General features: G+C 39.5%; 1 protein-coding gene across 4 annotated transcripts in view; it reads right to left on the bottom strand.

Moving 5' to 3' along the window:
- Positions 1-17,024, bottom strand: part of TENM3 (teneurin transmembrane protein 3) — a 1,496,942-nt gene that overhangs the window by 157,131 nt on the left and 1,322,787 nt on the right. For all 4 annotated transcript variants that reach the window (XM_073902279.1, XM_073902283.1, XM_073902281.1 and 1 more), the window contains one exon: positions 10,367-10,605. In XM_073902279.1, coding sequence (XP_073758380.1) covers positions 10,367-10,605 — 239 coding nt within the window. The remainder of the gene's footprint in view (positions 1-10,366; positions 10,606-17,024) is intronic.

The raw sequence follows: 17,024 nt of genomic DNA, 5'->3' as shown, positions 1-17,024 counted from the left end.
CTCTCTGTCTCTTAGGAATAAATAAATAAAATCTTTAAAAAAATAAATAAAATAAAAACACTGAATATTATCTCAAAAACCATCTTGGTATTATACAGAAGTGGGTCTAGATAAAACTATCAATTGTTCTCTGATTCCGTTTGGTATGTGCTTAAAATGCACAATGGAAGGGTCTCAAAGTAATGCCTTTTAGGTCCAACTCAATAATGGAAATTGGACATGCTGAGCTCTTTGGTTATCAAATGCAGAGCAACGTGATTTTCTTTTCCCAGCAACGTCTGAAATACAAGAAGCATATATTTCTTAAATTTCTTCAGAACAGATTAATAGAGTATTCAGGAATGTTTATTAACAACTCAGATACCGTTTCTTTTAACAGTTTTAAAACAATCTTCTGGGCATACTTGATAAACAAAACTCTTAAAGTATGTATGTTTGTTTTACAAATACAATTGAGGGAAAGGGACAATCAGAAAGACCATAATAAATCAGAACAGACCATAAATTTTTGTGACAATTTTAAATCCAGTTGCCCCAACTTTCCAAAGTAACATTTCTTTCCCCTTCTAGGTATTAACTACAAGACAGGTTCCTCGCTATACTAACTCAACAAAGAAAACAAATGAATATCATCACTTTTCTCCCCCCTCAGACACATCGAGATTTTCTTTATTATATCACAATATATTGGTTTTAATACTGAGTATTAATTTTTTTGGGCCACATTTAGGTTTATGTGGTTAAACCACATTTAGGTTTAACGTCAGCATTTGTCCAAACATATAAACCTACTTATTATTCAGGCTTTAGCAGGAAAACCTTTCTCTAATGCTCAAACTCAGTAAGTTCTGCCTTTTATGCAGTCTCTAGTCTCCTACATTTTTCCTTTTTAAATAGCCCCCATGATGACAATTAAATGCTGTTTGCATGCCCTGAAATACAATCTCCAAGAGAGCAAGGGCTGTATTATCTTGTTCACTGCTGTATCTCACACAGTGTCTCAATAAATAAACACTGAATGAATGATGGATAGATGAATGGACGGTCACTTCCTTCTCTAGAGTGACATTACAAAGCACTAACAAAGGAACAGTGGAACCTTAATTTTAAGGAAGAAAGATGAGTTGTGAGGTGTCAGTAGACATGCTAAGGGTATGTAGAAACAATAAAAGAGTGGATACATATTTGAGTTTTATTTTACCTGTTATACTAGGATGAGACCTTTGTTTGAATATAGATTCAATAGAACTTAAAGGTTTTATGATGAATTCCTTCCTAAAACTCTTAGCCATCTATCAAGTTTGTAAAAAATCGTATATGTGCCAGTTACTTTTCCTTTCACTCCTCTATATGTAGATATTTCTCTCCAAACACACTGCTCTCAGTACCACTAATGTAAAAGCAAATGGCATATGCAACACCAATTAAATATTTATGCAATGCAGCGCTGAAATGGTAAATATTGTATTATGCTTTCCACTTGTCATTAGGCAGGAGATGTTGCTACATTCCATAAAAATGATAGCCTAAAACAGAGAAACAGCACGGTATTTCACAGAGAAGATATTTATGTCTGGCAGAAACTGGAGTTTAAAGGTATCTCTTATTGTTGTTGTCCTTGGGTGTTTTTCAAGTCAGGGAGATCGTTACATTTGGATGGTAAAAACAGTCTGTGTAAATAGAGTATTTCTCATATATTATTTACTTTAGCTGACCTCCTATCAAGCTAAGAGTAAAATAAGTTATTTTGGGGGAGGAGAGGAGGAGCTTATTTCTGACATTTGTATTAATTTCTTGAAATTGGTGGTGATTTCTCTTTTATGTATAGTAATAAACAATATGAGGATAAACTCAAAACTGAACATTTGTATGTTGTGCTAATAAAAGGCAAGAAAAAATTATAATGTCCAAAAGTTGAGTGTGCAGTATACAACCTTTTTCTCACGTTAGGTTTAATTCAGAAGTCACTGATGAATTATACGGGTTTGACTATAAAGGAACTGAATCCTAAGTGACCTCTCAACCTTTGCTAGGTTTCTTTATGATATGCCAGACATAGAAAACTAATATTTTCTATAAATTAATATTTTCTATAATTAAACTAATATTTTCTATAAATTTCTATAGTTCATATTGAAAGTCAGGATAGAGTGCAAATATGACGAGAGCTAAACTTTCTGTGGATGCTGGAGGGATATATATGTGTGTGTGTGTGTGTATATATATGTATACACACACATATACACACATGCATATGCACACATACACATGCATATGCAAACATACATATATACACACGCATATATACACACACATACACACATATACGCATATACACACATTACACACAGATACACACAGATACACACACATACACAAACACATATATACACACACACACGTATATATATATATATATATATACACATATATATATATATATATATGAAAACACAATTTCACTCATACAAAGTACTGTCCTCAATAAGAAAAAAATAATACAACTATCTAGAATGGGTTCTTAGTAGATTTTTTTCTTTTTTGAATTTGCAGACTCCCTTCAGAGTGCTGTGGTAGTATGCTTTATCATATTACTATTTTCCTGTTCTTCTAGAGGTAAACTGTTCCATTCTAATCCTGCATTCAACACTGAATCAGGCTTAAATATGTCCTAATTTCATGTGGCCAAGGATAAAATAAAATATTGATATACTGATTTAAAATTTTTAGTTTATACGTTTCAATCCTCTAAAATATAGGCAATATATTTTTTCTTCACTGTGATGAAATCACATTCGTATTATTAAAAAGCTAGCATTTCATCTCAGGCAAAATGCATTTCTGAATGTAATGCAAGCAGGAGTTAAGGGAAGAAGCCATAGTGAAAAATGGTATGTAATTCATTGCTTGGCGGTGTTCTATCACCTAATAAAACAGCACTTTTATTGCGAAGACATGTCCAAAAAGAAAAAAGAATGTCACAACACATTTTATTTTGCCATATATATTTAAATGGTTGATTTTTCATGAAGCATAAAAGGCTGGCGTGTTTTCCCTCTGACCCTGAGTTGCATATATATAGTTAGTACCATAATCAATTTCCAGGTACACAGAGAGGTAAAAATGTTCATAAAATGCAAATCAACACAGAAGTAGGACAGATAACTGCCATGGAATCATAACTGCAATGAACATAAATTCAACAGGTTATGTTCTGCTAGATCTAGGGAACGCTTATGTTGTTAAACAGCCTTTTTAGCAGACATGTGACAACATCGATTTTAGGAATCGGTTGGTAGCAGCTGTTCAAAGGAAATAAATAACCACACGTGTATTTTTTAACTGAAAAGGAATAATGAAAATGCAAGTAGTTCTTTGCTTCGCAGCAAATGTCAGGAGTCCAGAAGAAAAACAATGCTGAGTTATTTCTTGTTATTAGGAAATGAGCTGACAAACCAGTCCCTTAAAAGTTAAGATATTTGTGGGGGGCCAGGGGGACGGACTATGGAACCATCGCAGGGACTTGGGAAGTGACTGTTAATAGAACAGGGTACCCTTTTGGGAGGTGATGGCAATGTTCTAAAATTGAGTGTGGTGATGGTTGCAAACTGTGCAAATACCGAATCGTATACTTTCAATGGGTAAGTTGTAAGATATGTGAATTACACCTCAATAAAGCTGTTATATTTAAAAAAAAACCCCTGTCGTCCAAGGAATTATTTGTTGGGATAAACTGGGCCAAAAATTGAGAAAATATGTTAGCCAAATATAATTTGTTAGGATTTTTGTTTTCTCTCATCTTCCTGAAATTTAAAGAACCTGTGCAAATACTTCTGATGCTACTCTATGTGGGAAATTATTTGAATTTTCAGACTCTGCCTAAAAGTATACAGAAATGTTAGTGAGGCTAAATGTCCCTCATGGTGTCACTGGAAGTTTGACTTGATTTTGTTGTAGTTTTAAATGGGGTAAACATAATTATTCCAACATTTATTTTGACTTAATAATGTTTTAATAACATTTCTGATTTATAAGATTTCTGGGCATTTTCTGCGTGTGCAACATCAAAATTCCAGGTTAGCTCCCACCCAGGAAAAAGAGCGTTCTGTGAGTAAAGAATAATCAAGGTTCTTGCTCATTCCACAACTGTGCACAGAAGCAAAAGTAACCAACAGATCACCCCTTTTTTATCCATTCTTTGGTGAACAACTGCTGGATATCTGCCCATCTTTATAATTTTCTACTTTTAGAACAGAAAAAAAGAAGAATGGGTAAATTCAGGCCCAGAAAAAGTGGCACAGGTATTTTTTTGATAGGTCCGTATTACTAAGTATTATCATTGAGCTTCACCTTTGTGTTCAGTAGAACTTTCATTGTGTAAAGATACACCAACTTGAAGAGTAATGCATTAAAAGAGGATTTTAAATGGGATTTCATTCATCTAAAGAAAATCATAATGTGACTCTGCAAAAAAGAAGTGTGCCATGTGTACATGCTTAGAACATTTGATTTTTAAAATTGGGCTGTGATCAATCATGGCCCATCTATTCTATTATGTTTCAGCTTTACCTTCTCAATTCTGCTCACTCCTCTATCCCAACAGGGTTTCATGATCTCCTACCTAGGCTAGTCTTCTAGCAGCTGGTCTATACTTAAGCTGTCAAAATGGTAGCCATTAGCCACATGTGGCTGCTTGAGTTTCAATTAATCAACAATAAAATTTAGACTCCAGTTCTTTAGTTCACTAGCCATATTTCAAGTGCTCAATAGTCAATGTGCCTAGCAGCTACTGAATTGGACAGGGCAGAAACAGAATGTTTCCATCATCAAATAGAACAGTTGACAGTGCTAGCCTATGGCCTTGCTACTAAAAGTGTGGCCTATGGACCACAGCAGCATCACCCGAGAGCCCGTTTGAAATACAGACCCTTCGGGGCACCTGGGTGGCTCAGTTGGTTAAGAGTCCGATTCTTGATTTCGGCTCAGGTCATGATCTCAGGGTTGTGAGATCAAGCCCTGCGTCGGGGCCCGGGCTGGGCTTGGAGCCTGCTTAGGATTCTCTCTCTCTCCTTCTGCTCCCCCCCTTTAAAATACATACTCTTTGTTCTGCTGAGTCATGATATGCATTTTAACAAGATTCCCCAGGTGATTCCTAGGCAGACTGAAGTTTACGAAGCACAAGTCTGTCTTCAAATTACATGTTCTGGAATACCACTAAACCAGTCTTATATAAAGAACAACAACAACAGAAATGATTATTTTTCATTGCTATGCTTTAATATCTTCACTTTCTTCCCTATTTTCAGTTCTTTACAAACCTCAGGGGATGTGATATAGTAGAGTGGGGTCCTCGACACTTTCCTGTCCAGCTTCCATCATTGACTGTGTGACTCCAGGCGAGGTGCCTCCCTACGTGATAGATTCTTCTTGTTAAATGGATGACAGATGCTTCCTATTAAATTCGCGGTGTCGTGAGAATTAAATAAGGCAGTTCCTACGCAGCTTCAAACACCATGTCTGGCCCACTGTGAGCACTCCACGCGCACCACTGTGGATACTTCACATTTCTTCCTTTCCCCGCTTCCGATGATCTCTCTTCAAGGTGATCTCCTGCTAACCATTTTGTTGTCCAACCTAGTGAACTGAACTCTTCTTCATCTTTCAGGCATCACCTGCCAGATCAAGTCTTTCCCTAACATCTTCAGTCAGAGATTGGTATTTTCCTTCCTTTCTCTTCTAGTTTTTGTTCACAAGGCTCAAGTTGCTATGAAATTATGTACTCTTAAAAGTGTGTTCATGTACGTTGCTTGACCATGAGCTTCTGGACAAAAGCTAATTTGAACCTCTAACATCTATCAGAGTGCCCAGAAAAATGTTGACCTAAAAGTAATTATGGAAAAACCATAAACGTACCAGAAGAAAATTTACATGAATTTTAAAAAAATACTCTTTAGAGTATAAATACTCTATAAGGTATAACATGACAATCAGAAATTACAGAGAGGGGCTCCTGGGTGGTTCAGTCAGTTAAGCGTCCTATTCTTGATTTTGGCTCAGGGTCATGATCTCGGGGTCATGAGACTGAACCCCATGTTGGGCTCTGCGCTGAGGGTAGAACCTGCTTGAGACTCTCTTTCTCCCTCTGCCCCTCCCTTTCTCCCCCATGGCTTGTGCACTCACGTGCTCTCTCTCTCTCTCTCAAAAAAAGAAGAAATTATAGGGAAAAACGGATAAATTTAATTACCTAAAAAATTCTATATGGTATACGGCAAAACAATTATGAGCAAAATTAATAACAAACTGGAAAATATATAGCACATATGACAAATGACTAATATCCTAAATAAACACTTGCAAATCAAAGGGAAAAAAAAGGAGAAAAGCCCCAATAGAAAAATGGGGGAAACTAGGCCATTCACACACACACAGACACACACACACACACACACAACTAGAAATGGTCAATATGTCTAAGAAAAGATATTCGGTAATAAATGAAAACAACAATACATGTTTTACTGAGATTGTCAAGGATCAAAAACATTGATAGAAAGTAGCATTTGTAGTTGGTGCAAAAAGGGTAATTTGGCCATGGTTTTGCAAAATGTAAAACTTACCCACTATTTTGGTACACCCTTTCAAAGAATTTATTCTGATAAAAAATATTCTGGGGGTGCCTGGGTGGCTCAGTAAGTTGAGGTGTGACTCTTGATCTCGGCTAAGGTCATGGTCTCAGGATCCTGAGATCAGCCCCCTGTGGGGCTCTGTGCTCAGAGGGGAGTCTGCTTGGGATTCTCTCTCTCCCTCTGCCCCTCCCCACCGCTTGCATACGCACTCACTCTCTCTCTAAAATAAATAAATAAATCTTTTAAAAATATTTGATCGGGGCGCCTGGGTGGCTCAGTCACTGGGCGTCTGCCTTCGGCTTAGGTCATGATCCCAGAATCCTGGGATCGAGTCCCGCATCGGGCTCCCTGCTCTGCGGGAAGCCTGCTTCTCCCTCTCCCGCTCCCCCTGCTTGTGTTCCCTCTCTCGCTGTCTCTCTCTCTGTCAAATACATAAATAAAATCTTAAAAAAAAATAAAAAATTTTGATCAACTGAACACACAAACACACACACACACACACACACACACACAATAGTCACTGCATTTTTGGGAACTGGTTAAACATAGCCACTAAATAAAATCATACACATATGATATTTAATAAGTGATAAGTGAGAAAGCCTGGTACCATATGCATGGACAAATATCTGGAAGGGTATACACCAAGAAGTTAATAAGTGGTTACCTATGCAAAAAGTTCACAGCGACCTATGGGAATGTATTTTCGCTTTCTTTTTCACTCTTTCCTTATTCTCTGAAATTTTGATACGAATAGGAAAAGCAAACAACAAAGCCTGTTCTCCTCCCCTACTCCCTCCCTTTCAGAAGTTATTCACCTTTACTCTGCTGAGATAACTTTATCTTAGAGAAGAGAAATGCTAATATTACATTCTCCTAACTTCTCACGACCTTCCTGGAAGGTGACAAAGAACAGAAGTTATTCCTCAAGCTTTTCCTTTTCTTTCTTTCTTAAGGCTTTGGCTTTCTATTGACAGTCAATATGAGAAAAGGGACCTCTAAGGGAATGGGGAAAAAAGTGTAAGGATGGCTGCACTTCTGTTAAAGGTTGTGAGGTCAACCTGATGAGGACATCGGTCTCCCCATTGATTCTGGGATTTATCAGACCGATCTAAGCTGGACAGGCAAGGGTCCCTTGTCTCTATCTCTGCTGTACACCACATTCAATAGAAAAGGACAACCTTCCCTGACGAGGAGTGCCCTGTTCTTGTTTTCAAGGGTAGAGGCGGTCTCTTCGGCCTGAAAAAACGTATCGCGCTAACTGATGAACAAATCCTTTACCTGATTTTAACCACAACGGAAAAAATCATTGCATTAGTGTGTTAGTCATTTAAGTACGGGACGACCAGTAAAAATGGTAAGTATATTTGGACTTAATTAAAGCAACGGAAATCTGAGATAATTCTTTGACGATAAAAGTAATTTTTGCCAGAGAACAGGTGGATCGCATCACCTTAAGTTCTAGCACAAGAACTAGATCATAACAAATGTTCGACAAATACCTGTTGAACTGAGTACATTAACTATATAATTTGTGTCTTTCCGTGTGGGGCGAGATAAAATCAGAGGGACAAGTTGATGACAGTGGAATAAAGTATAATGTGCTAATTACGAAACGGGAAAACAGGAAGCTTGAAGAAAAGGAACATTCTGAGTTTTTACTTAGAAGTCTGATACTCAGTTATATTCACTAAGGGGCCCTTGAAAGGAGGACAAGTCTCACAAATAACAGGGAGCTAATCGCATATTAAAATGTTATTTTTCCGGGGCACCTGGGTGGCTCAGCCGTTAAGCAGCTGCCTTCGGCTCAGGTCATGATCCCAGGGTCCTGGGATCGAGCCCCGCATCGGGCTCCCTGCTCAGCGGGAAGCCTGCTTCTCCCTCTCCCACTCCCCTCTGTTTGTGTTCCCTCTCTCGCTGTCTCTCTCTCTCTGTCCAATAAATAAATAAAATCTTCATTAAAAATGCTATTTTTCCTGCTAGTACCCACTGTAAATAAAACTACATGGTATCAGAACTGATATTCCAAATATTGCACATCTGGTAGGGCGATCAGAAAGGATGCCTAACAACAGAGCAAAAACACAAGACACTGACTTCCAGCCCCACATAGTTCTCGATCTGTCTGGCATGTACCATGGTAAAAAAAAAATCCCTGACAAATATGTATGCTTAATTTATTACATCCCATTTATGCCTGGTGCATTTCAGAACCTTTTAAAATTCTTTAGCAGCACACCACTGACAGATACACATAATTTATACAACTAACTAGAAGAGATTCTCTTAATGGCTAGGTATTTTCTAGCTGAATACTAGAAATCTGTCTCTGAATACTGATTTTTTTGTTGTGATATTCCTCATTTACCTTGAGTTATGAAAGAGCGTAGCATTGGTTCATGAGTGTGGGATCCTGGCCAAGCGACAACCCTGGTGGTACCTGGTTGGAGCATTTTTACGAGGAGGGAGTTAACTCAGATTGAAAAATGACAGGAAGGTTTCATCTCTGATGGACAGTGGCTCTATGAGATGCTGTATGAAGCACAGTGATGGGGATAATGAGACTGTCTCCAGATTCGGGGGGAAGGAGTGCCCCGATTCATTAGTGATATCTGCCATGGCCAAAGAACTGGAAGTTATAGTATACAACACGCCCCCGAGTTGCCATCCCTGACTCAATTATCTCTAAAATTCCTTTATGCTTTACAATTCTGTATTTCTCTTAAATGTTGTGATTCAAAATGGTTAGTTCACTTCCCAAAATACATCATTTATAAGGAGTATGGCAGCGAATGACAGAAACGGGTTCATGGCAAAAGCATCATACTATTCTATATACGGCTCCGTAATACTCGTATTTGGTTCTAGAATTTCATGGGCATCACAAATCGCGTTATAAACTTGAGGACACATCACTGGCTATGGCTCTTGTTGGGTAAACCATATCGCTGGTGATGAATCTCAGTGGACACGGTTAGCATTTCGATGTGGTAGGCCTTTTCCACACTCACAAACAGATCAAAATCTGATGTGGTCGTTTCTGGCATTTACAAAAGCCATTTCCAATAGTGCAGATGCTCATACATGTTATTAAACAGTTAAAGAAGAGCACTACTTACAACTTCTATTAGCAGCTCCCATCACTGGGGTTACTATGAAATGAAAACCATGCTCAATACGACATCAGAAGATGAAAAATCCACATATATGAATGAGTACGTAAGCCATTCACTGTTTTATGGATGCACAGTTCTCTGGAGAGTGCTGAGTGCAAGATGATGATGATGTTGGTCCTGAGTGATGAGTTTTACACGCAGATAGCTGAGTTAGCTGAAAGGTGTGTAATGTAGTACAAGTGGCAGAGAGTTCCCCATCGAATACGCATCGAAGGGGACTCCTGCGTAGTGTCCCTTCCTGCAAGTGCAAGAATGACTATGTGTCCATGAGATGTCACAGACTTGCCCATGTTTCAAGAGGGATACGCCGAACACAAGTTCACACTCTAGTCTGTGGCCAAGAATAGACCTCATTTTTTTGTGCAAATACAGATTTCCTATTTCTCCAAATTTGCCCGAAGATTACTGAAGATGCTCTGCGGATTGATAAGGTATTAACTAATCCCTCCTCCAGAAAATAAACCTGGTAATATGCTTCTTGGCCACATAAATGGATACAACCAAGAAGACAACAATAAAACATCCCGACATACAGACAAAGTAACTGTTAGACTGTGTTCTTACCTATAAAATACGATAGGAGTATTGCCAGGAGCACGGAGACCCCTACTGCGCAGAGGGCAGTACATTTCCAGCTACAGTACTTTGAAGTCTTCTTGAATTTAAAAGCACTTCTTGATAGGGTGTTTCTAGGTAGTGGCCGAGTAGGCGGCGAATAAACAGAGCCAGATGCCATTGTGTATCCTGGGGTTGCAGTGCTGAACAGTGGCGTTGTCCCTGTTCCTGTTTTGAATAGGAAATGCCTGTGGAACAGGAGAATACAATCAGAAGATACAAATAGGCTAACGAGTGGGAGACACACACAGCTATACATTAGCTCTTCCCTCTGTCTTCTCTCTGCCTCTGTCTAGTTACCTCATGTCATTAAAAAAATAGAAGTTAAGGGAATATCTTAACCAACTCATAAGGGTACTCTGATGACAGAAACTGACTTGTATATAGAAGTATTGAGGCACACCGATTATTACTGTCCCTTCAAGTAGGTATCTTGAGATGCTAGAAAGTTATTCTAATCATACCATTTCCTGCACAAAACCATTCTGGAACTTCTTCGTATGAACTGCATTAAGAACACAGTCACATTCCACTTAAGACAAATCACATTACTTTAGAGCTACATGTGTATTTACCACTATGTGAGACTATGTACTCGTATAAACAGAAGTATGCACGATCACGCTGATGTTCTGCAGACTGATTTATTTTCTGGAAGTCCACGGAAACATTCTAACCCCAGCCTGCTCTCCCACTAACAAGCACTATCAAACTTGGCCACAGGCAGCTGGTCAGGTCTCGAGGGATGCAAACTAATTTTATTTTTAGCTTGTGTCAAACATAACCAGGGAAGGGGAGAAAGAGGGAGGAATCACAGAACACTTCTAAAACCAACCTAAATAAATGAAGGGGTCAGTGAAGCAGGTTTTAGATCAAATACAGAAACAGTCTCCAACAACTGAGCTGGATGGCTGTGGGGGAAGCTGCCTCTAGAAGTTGTACAGTCTCTTATTTTGAAAATGTGTAAGCAAAAATTAAATGCTCACATGACAAGAGTGCCGTATAAGAAATTCTTCAGGAAAGACAGCTAATTTAAAATTCCTATTAACAATAAAAGTCCCCACATTAAAGAACAACGCACCATGTTTTTCATGGTTTATATTTCATATTGTAGCAGTAAGTTATTGTGTATTCACTTTGTGTCCTAACATGTATTGTTATTTTTCCTAGTAACATGCCCAGTGAAGTCACCAGACTGTGTTCTCTCTTACATAGTCAGGAGGTGGTGGGTATTCTGGCATATTCCACTATGGAACAATACAGTTTTTATGAAAGATGACTACAGATGGCACACAGCTAAATATTTTAAATTTTACTACTGATGTACTTATTTTAATGTATTAGAAAATAAGTTGAATTTATCAAATAACTTAAGGGGTTCAGAGGATAGAACCTGGAAGCTAGACTCTGAGGTTCAAATCCTGACTCACTGCTTCGTAGGTATATGTCCTTGGGCAAGTTACTTCATCTCTTCGTGTTTTGGTTTCTTAATCTGTAAAATGGGGACAGTCAAAGCCTCGACCCTTCAGGGGTTGCTATGAGGCTCAAAGGAGTTAATATTTACTGTAAAGGGGTTGGAACATAGCAAGCACAACAGAAGTGTTGGGTAAATCAAAGAGGAATCAGACTCATGATTCTATGCACATTACTGCTTATGTATTACTATTGCGAGGGCTAATCGGGTACAAAGAATCCATTTCAAGAAAGTTACTCAGTGATTAACTGCTTAGCTGGAGTAGAAATAGGGCAAAAGTCATCAAAGTTTGCCTAACACAGGGGTAGTGGAAAGAATTCTGGAGTAGAAATCAGATCTGAGTTTAAGTTCCTGGTCGATCATTTCTTAGATACATGATCCTACAAAGCCTCAGTTTTGTTGGTTTTCATCTGTAAAATGGAGCTAATGAGTTGCTTATCTCACAGGGTTATAAACCAGTTACTGCATCTAAAAATGTTTTGTCAGGGACGCCTGGGTGGCTCAGTCGGTTAAGCGTCTGCCTTTGGCCCAGGTCATGATCTCTGGATCCTGAGATCGAGCCCCCATCAGGATCCCTGCTCAGTGGGGAGCCTGCTTCTCCCTCCGCCTGCCACTCCCCCTGCTTGTGCTCTCTCTCTCTCTGTGTCAAATAAATAAATAAATAAATAAATAAATAAATAAATAAATAAATAAATAAAAATAAAAATAAAATCCCAGAAGAATGCTGTGTCAACCACAAAATTAGAACAGATGCAAATGATCAATTGCTACTTCTATAAATTATACTAGTAACTGTACTGTGAACCCATTTTCCCCCATGGAAGTATTTTATAAGGCAAAGTTTAAAGTTTATAGTCTGAATTAAATGTTATATTGGAAACAGCATTTTTTGATCCTACCATATCCCTATTCAGCATGGTTATTAAGAATCTGGGCTCTAGAACCAGACTATCTGGGTTCAAATCCAGACTTCACCTATAATGAGCTGGATGATGTTTGGTGAATGACTCAAATCTTCTGCGTCTTGGTTTTATCATCTGTAAAATGGGAATACGAGTAGTAGCAACTGTGTAGATATTTTATGAGGATTAAATGGAAGTAACACACATGCCATGTATCCGTTAATGTCTAACACAAGGTAAGGGCTCAACAAGCAGTAGCTATTTGTCTTCCCAAAGTCACGTATTAGAACCTGTATTCCAAAAGACCAAAAAGGATGATTTGAGGACCTTAAATTCCAATTCAAAATGTTACTAGCCTCTGAAACCGATGTTTGCAAAATGAATTCCTAGGTTTACAAACTTGATATTGGCAGTCCTACCCATGGGCAGGGACTCTGGATGAGAAGATGGATTTGTGCCAGACCAAGCAGGAACCTGATCATTCAGATGAGCTGCAAGCAACATCTATTTGTAAAGGACCAAATAGTAAGCATTTTAGCTTTTTCTGGCCATGCCCGCTCATGACACCAGCCACAGATAATACATAAATGATTTATGGACATGGAAATTTTAATTTTGTAGAATTCTCCCAAGTCATGAAATATTCTTTTTCTCTTTTTTTAATTTTTATTTTTTCCCCAGTCACTTGAAGGTATAAAAACCATTCCTAGCTCACGATCACTACAAAAACAACAGGCTGGATTTGACCTGTGAGTGGTAGTTGGTCCTCTGATCTGAATTCTTACCTTTTTTTAGGATTATACATGAAGAGTGAGCAAGATGTTCAGCAGCTCAGAGGAACAGACTATTTCCTGGATGCCGCTGGAGAGGATTTAACAAGGCAGTCTGAAGGATGCATATGCACAGCTCTTGGAGAAGGTGACACCGACTTGGTCACTCTCCATCCCACCCACACCATCACGCTTTCTTTCTTCAAAGCGCTTCTTACAATCAGTTCTTGTTTATCGACTTGCGTGGCGGGTAAACACTGTACAATACTCTTTAAAGTGTGCTTTTCCTCTTGAAATTGCCCCCACCCCCAGCTGTCTTTGCTCTACTTCACTTCTCTCAAGTCCAGTGGCTGCTTCACCACGCTGCCCCCAGGAGAGAGGAGACAAAATGAGAAGCAGAAAGAGCCTGGGTCTCTAGCTGGTTTCCTACAGCCCCGTCTACTGGGGAACAGCCACAATGTTTGGGAGAAATGTGGGGTGAGACGAAAGGGGGTTTCCCTCCAGATGAGGAGGAAATCTATGGGAGGCGAGCTAATAAAACAGAGGCTTCCACGGGGCCCAGGGAGAGACGCCTGCCCTCCACTTTGTAGGCAGCATCTTGGGGAGCTGGCATGACTCCAGGGAAGTATGGGGCGCGCTCTCCTACTGCCATGCCACGCGTGAGGGTACAGAAATAGCGGATAGCACTGCCTGACGAAACTATGGACAGAAACAAGACACATTTGAATAGCAACCAGTATGGCGGCCCATGGCCAAAGGCAGATTCCATTTCCTTGCCTTAGAGCCTCTGGGGAAAAGCAGACATAGAGAGGATTTGGGATATAGCCAAAAGGTGTGAAAGATACAGAATTTAAGAGTTTAAAGGTTTGCCTTAGATTAGAAAAAATTTCTCATTTTATTATCTAGGAGGAGGGGAATGGGGAGAGGGTCGATGAGGGCAGATTCCCCGTGTCTGAGGGACACAGGCGCTGCTCTTGGCTTCCCTGGTGCTGGAGAAGCAGAGACTGCAGAGCGTGTCAGCAGAGCCTGACAGAAACAGAAACCTGTATCTTAAATATCAGACAGAGGCCTGAGGAGGCATCAGGATCCCAAAGAGCACACGGATGCATGGAGCATGTAGGTGTTTCAGTCAGAGAGAGCCTCCTTGAGACTTCTGTGCCTCAACATCATTTGTAAGAAGCAGCATTACTTCTATGGCTTCAAGAGTAGCTTGGACATAGCAGAGTGCTCACTGGGCCTGAAGAGGCCACGCAGGTAGGAATGAAGGCTGTCTCAGCAATAACATGGCCACCAACAATGAAGGAAGAGACAGCATGAAAACTCAAGTGTTTTGGGGGCGCCTGGGTGGCCCAGTCAGTTAAGCGTCTGCCTTCAACTAAGGTCATGATCCCAGGGTCCTGGGATCCAGTCCCGCACTGGGCTCCCTGCTTGTTGGGAAGCCTGCTTCTCCCTCTTCCTCTGCCTGCCACTTCCCCTGCTTGTGCTCTCTCTCTCTCTCAAATAAATAAATAAAATCTTAAAAAAAAAAGAAAAAGAAAGCTCGATGTTTTGGGGGAGAAGACTCAAAGATGAGGAGCTTCTTGCTATGCCCATAGCATCGTGTAAGATGGGAGGGACGGGGAGAGACCAAAGTCATCTGCGTAAAGTTTCTAGGCATGAGAGCTTTAAATAACATTTAGACAGAAATATACTTAAAAAACTGTTTATCTTTCATACTAAGGTGATGAATAAGAATGATATGTCCACAGCACTAATCTATTGTTGGTCTTTTCCCATTAGGATGTGAGCTCCATGAAATCTTACTCACCTCTGTATTTTCAGAACTTAGAAAGTTCTGGGCACATAGTAGTTGCTCAATAAGTAATGCAAAACAACCAAAATGGTGAGTACTGTGCTGATGGGGAAAGTGAGTCTTAGAGAAATCAAGAACCTTGGCTAAAGACCTATAGCCAATAAACTAATCATAAAATAAAAGTTGAAAATTACAGGGACCCAAATAAAAACCATCCCTGGAAAATGTGTCATAGCTTTATTCAAAGCAGTCTGAGTCATTTCAAATAGGAAATGGGATTTGAGCCTGAAGCTATGTAACCCTAAAGATTCTGATCACAGCCCCGACACTGAAACACGCATCTACCATGTGCAAAACTATGAGCTAGACACCTGTCAACCTCAAATCAGGCGTCTCGCTTTCAAATTCCAAAAGTTTCCAACATGATGTCCTTCTGCTTTGGTAACCCTGGCAAAGAACTCTTTCACAAGCTAGGCTTTGAGTTGCTATGAAATTAATATTTTTTCTTACAGCAAAATGCAACTTTGAGATATTGTTGAAAACAAAGATGTAATATTCAAAAATACACTATTCATCAATATTAGTGGAACTGGAAAATAACTCTATACTTTGAAAGAGTTTCTAACTTCATATATACATTTAATTTTGTTGCTGCAAGAGAAGACAGAATTTAATTGCAGTTTTTTGGTCACTGACTTTAAAACTCGGAAGTACACCTCTCTTTCCTCTGTCCAAACGACTATCCATATCAAATTAATGCCCTGGAGACACTATCTATTATATCTTAAAATCACTGGTCTTTGGGGTGCCTGGGTGGCTCAGTCGGTTAAGCGTCCGACTGTTGATTTTGGTTCAGGTCATGATCTCAGGGTTGTGAGATCGCGTCCTGCGTCAGGCTCTGTGCTGGGTGTGAAGCCTGCTTAAGATTCTCTCTCTCCTCTCCCTGTGCCCCCCTCCCCCAACCTACTTGCACTCCCTCTCTCTCTCTCTCAAAAGATCAAATCATCAAATCAAATCAAATCAAATCAAATCAAATCAAACCACTGGTCTTCAGTAATTTTACATGGCTTTCTAGTATGTAAGCACAGAAAGAAGTTGCAAAGATGGCTTAAATGATGTATTTTGAAACTGTTACAGACAAATGGTATCATCTGTGTGAGGGTGATTCCTTTAGGTAAAATTAGGCCTCCAAGCAGGTATGTTAAAACACACAAGCAATAACTTCTTGGACACTAAGTGGACAAGCAGAAAAGGTCTTTGTCAACCTATTTTGTATAGAGTGGGACATGTTTCAGATTTGGTAAAAATCTGATTTTTAGGTTCAGATAAGACGACCTCTTTCCAAGGCCAAAAATGGCTTTTCCATTGCAACACAGAAAATGTAAAACGCTGACAAGAGTATGTTGGGACTAATGTACATCTTGAAGCCCAGAACTTCTTTGTCCAACACAACGCTTAGTGTATGTGTAGACTCCACCACGATCAAAAAGAGAAACAGCCCAGTGGGCACTGAAATTCAGCCACGTGAAGAGTAGCCCATGAGTTTTCTTACGAGAGAATTTTTCTGTCATCGAATTCTCCATCAGGCACGTCCTTCTGTGTGTCATTCTAGCCTCTCCTGAGCCTGTGACTCTCTGCCAGGTCATCCAGCCTCGGGAATATGCTTCTC

This window comes from Callorhinus ursinus, unplaced genomic scaffold, assembly GCF_003265705.2.
Source record: "Callorhinus ursinus isolate GAN/ISIS: 27379988/994484 unplaced genomic scaffold, GSC_fseal_2.0 scaffold17, whole genome shotgun sequence".
Taxonomy (NCBI): domain Eukaryota; kingdom Metazoa; phylum Chordata; class Mammalia; order Carnivora; family Otariidae; genus Callorhinus; species Callorhinus ursinus.
Note: the sequence above shows the minus strand (reverse complement) of the source record. Positions and strands in the feature narration are given on the sequence as shown.